The sequence below is a fragment of the Austrofundulus limnaeus genome, unplaced genomic scaffold (genome assembly GCF_001266775.1).
Source record: "Austrofundulus limnaeus strain Quisiro unplaced genomic scaffold, Austrofundulus_limnaeus-1.0 Scaffold671, whole genome shotgun sequence".
Lineage (NCBI taxonomy): Eukaryota > Metazoa > Chordata > Actinopteri > Cyprinodontiformes > Rivulidae > Austrofundulus > Austrofundulus limnaeus.
In genome coordinates, this window is record NW_013953073.1 from 283,044 (window position 1) to 285,860 (window position 2,817).

The 2,817-nt window shown below is 49.2% G+C and overlaps 1 protein-coding gene across 1 annotated transcript in view; it reads left to right on the forward strand.

Annotated features, from left to right (window-relative positions):
* Nucleotides 1-411: 411 nt before the first annotated feature.
* The window catches only part of ctsa (cathepsin A), a gene marked incomplete at its 5' end in the record, with an annotated part of 7,542 nt that continues 5,136 nt past the window's right edge, over nt 412-2,817 (forward strand). The window contains 6 exon segments of the mRNA XM_014027667.1: nt 412-599; nt 673-784; nt 873-923; nt 998-1,084; nt 1,163-1,318; nt 1,389-1,565. Of these exon segments, the coding sequence (XP_013883121.1) occupies nt 412-599; nt 673-784; nt 873-923; nt 998-1,084; nt 1,163-1,318; nt 1,389-1,565 (771 nt within the window).

Below are 2,817 nucleotides of genomic sequence, written 5' to 3' on the forward strand. Positions count from 1 at the left end.
GTGTCCCTCAGATGCAGGTGTTGTTGTGTTTTCCTCAGATGCAGGTGGTGTTGTGTGTCCCTCAGATGCAGGTGTTGTTGTGTTTCCCTCAGATGCAGGTGTTGTTGTGTTTTCCTCAGATGCAGGTGGTGTTGTGTGTCCCTCAGATGCAGGTGTTGTTGTGTGTCCCTCAGATGCAGGTGTTGTTGTGTTTTCCTCAGATGCAGGTGTTGTTGTGTTTTCCTCAGATGCAGGTGGTGTTTCCCTCAGATGCAGGTGTTGTTGTGTGTCCCTCAGATGCAGGTGTTGTTGTGTTTTCCTCAGATGCAGGTGTTGTTGTGTGTCCCTCAGATGCAGGTGTTGTTGTGTGTCCCTCAGATGCAGGTGTTGTTGTGTTTCCCTCAGATGCAGGTGTTGTTGTGTGTCCCACAGATGCAGGTGTTGTTGTGTGTCCCTCAGATGCAGGTGTTGTTGTGTGTCCTCCTGGTGCTTCTGTGTGAGTGTGCAGCAGCTCCAGCTGCAGATGAGGTCACCTTCCTGCCCGGCCTGCAGAAGCAGCCCAGCTTCAGGCACTTCTCTGGACACCTGGACGTAGCTGATGGAAAACACCTTCACTACTGGTCCGTACCGTCACACACCTAAAGCCAGCTGTGAGGTGAGCCTCACCTGACCCGGTTCTGGTTTGGTTTTCAGGTTTGTGGAGTCTCAGAACAAGCCAGCCTCTGATCCAGTGGTCCTGTGGCTGAATGGTGGTCCCGGCTGCAGCTCGTTGGACGGACTGCTGACAGAACACGGACCCTTCCTGGTAGCTAACTGTGGAGTTGGCCCACCTGCATAAATGTGACACAGTTGGTGTGTTGACCTCTGACCTCTGACCTTTGACCTGTGTTTAGGTCCAGGATGATGGTGTGACCCTGCAGTACAACCCGTATTCTTGGAACAAGGTGGGTCATGTGACTGGAGGTGGGTCTTTTGGTTGGTTAAGTCCTAGAAGCTGATTGGTTAATTGCCCCTGCAGATTGCCAACATGTTGTACCTGGAGTCTCCAGCAGGTGTCGGCTTCTCCTACTCTGATGATAAGAACTACAAGACCAACGACACAGAGGTCAGCCACCTTGTACCAGCTCTGCTTCTGATTGGCTCTCAGGTGATTCAGGTGTCTCACGTGTCCTCTGTCTCGCAGGTGTCCATGAACAACTACCTGGCTCTGAAGGAGTTCTTCCGCCTGTTCCCAGAGTTCAGCAGCAACGAGCTTTTTCTGACCGGAGAAAGTTACGGAGGGATCTACATCCCAACACTTGCAGAGAGAGTGATGGAGGACCCCAGCCTGAACCTGCAGGTCTGTTCTGGTCCTGCTGCAGTAAACCCTCCCAGTGGTCCCTCTAAGCCTAACTCATGGTGCTCTGCAGGGTGTTGCTGTGGGAAACGGGATGGCCAGTTATGAACTGAACGATAATTCTCTGGTGTTCTTCGCCTACTACCATGGCCTGCTGGGGAGCCAGCTGTGGACCCAGCTGCAGACCTTCTGCTGCAAAGACGGGACATGCAACTTCTACAACAACCAGAACCAGAACTGCACAGAGTGTGTGAGTCTGAAACAGAGAAGCCTGAAACATAGTCGCTCCGACGCTGACGGGTCGACGCGCGGTCTCGGTGGTTCAGCAGTCATTTTCTCACAGAGACACCCCGCGCTGAGCTGCTGGGAAACTCCTCCCACTGCAGCATACCTCACTGAGTTTCTTCACACAACAGCTGACGATGCAGAAAATAAAAGTCAGACTCGTCACTCACCTGACGTATTTATCCACATCTGTCCTGATTAAAGCTCCACAGTTTTTATCAGTCAGATTCCTCCGTGCACAACACCTGTTTCATCTTCATTCATGAGTTTTTCACCGTTTGACTATTTTTATAAAACTCTACTTCCTGGTGTCGGCTCTGGGAGCGAGTCGTTTTATTATTTTTTTTCTTTTAAGCCAAGTATCCAAGCACTGTCAGCACAAACAAACACACCCACAAACTTCAGACCAATCACACGTTACCGTCATCGCAGGAGGGGGGTGAAAAGCTCTGCCGGCAGGTTGTGCCAAAACAAGCTGACGCTGCGAACACCGGTGATGTAGTTTTCATCATGAAATTGCGACAACCCTTGCCGACATCGGCAGTTCGGAGGGAGTTTGTTTCCAGCTTAAGACTGCAAGGGAAGATCAGCTTCCCCTAAAATGTCAAAAAAAAGATAAAATATATACTGTTGTGTGTTCATGTCATTGACTAAATATGCTCAACAACACGCTCAACTTTTGTTCAGAATCAGCTTCTTATCACAGTAACGACGCAGCTTTCCTCATTTCACTCATTCCTGCAGCTTCACAGCTGGACTCTGAGCGTCTGCAGAGCTCATTAGTGATGCAAAGACTGCAGTAAAATAAGACGAGTCATTGGATAAATGCTGGGCTTTGTCCCGCCCATCGGACCCTGAGCGTCTCTAGGGTTCTATGGGGCTGTGGACTGGCTCAGCTTCTGCATGATGATTGGATGATCTGTCGGAGGCTGAATCAGTTTTTCATTGACAGTGAAATGAGTGAATCGGTGATCTTTTGGTGTAAACGTCCGTGGGAGCATTTTTAGTTTCATTCTGTTCTGAGCTGAACCAGAGACTTTATTAATCCTTTCAGCAGCATTTTTTGTTAAAAACGACTAGTGACAAATAGAGCTTCTATTTCTGGTGGGTTTTCTGTAGCTGCTTGTGTTTGGAGACAGACTTCTATCACTCTTTCTGACTTCTATCACTCTTTCTGACTTCTATCACTCTTTCTGACTTCTATCACTCTTTCTGAC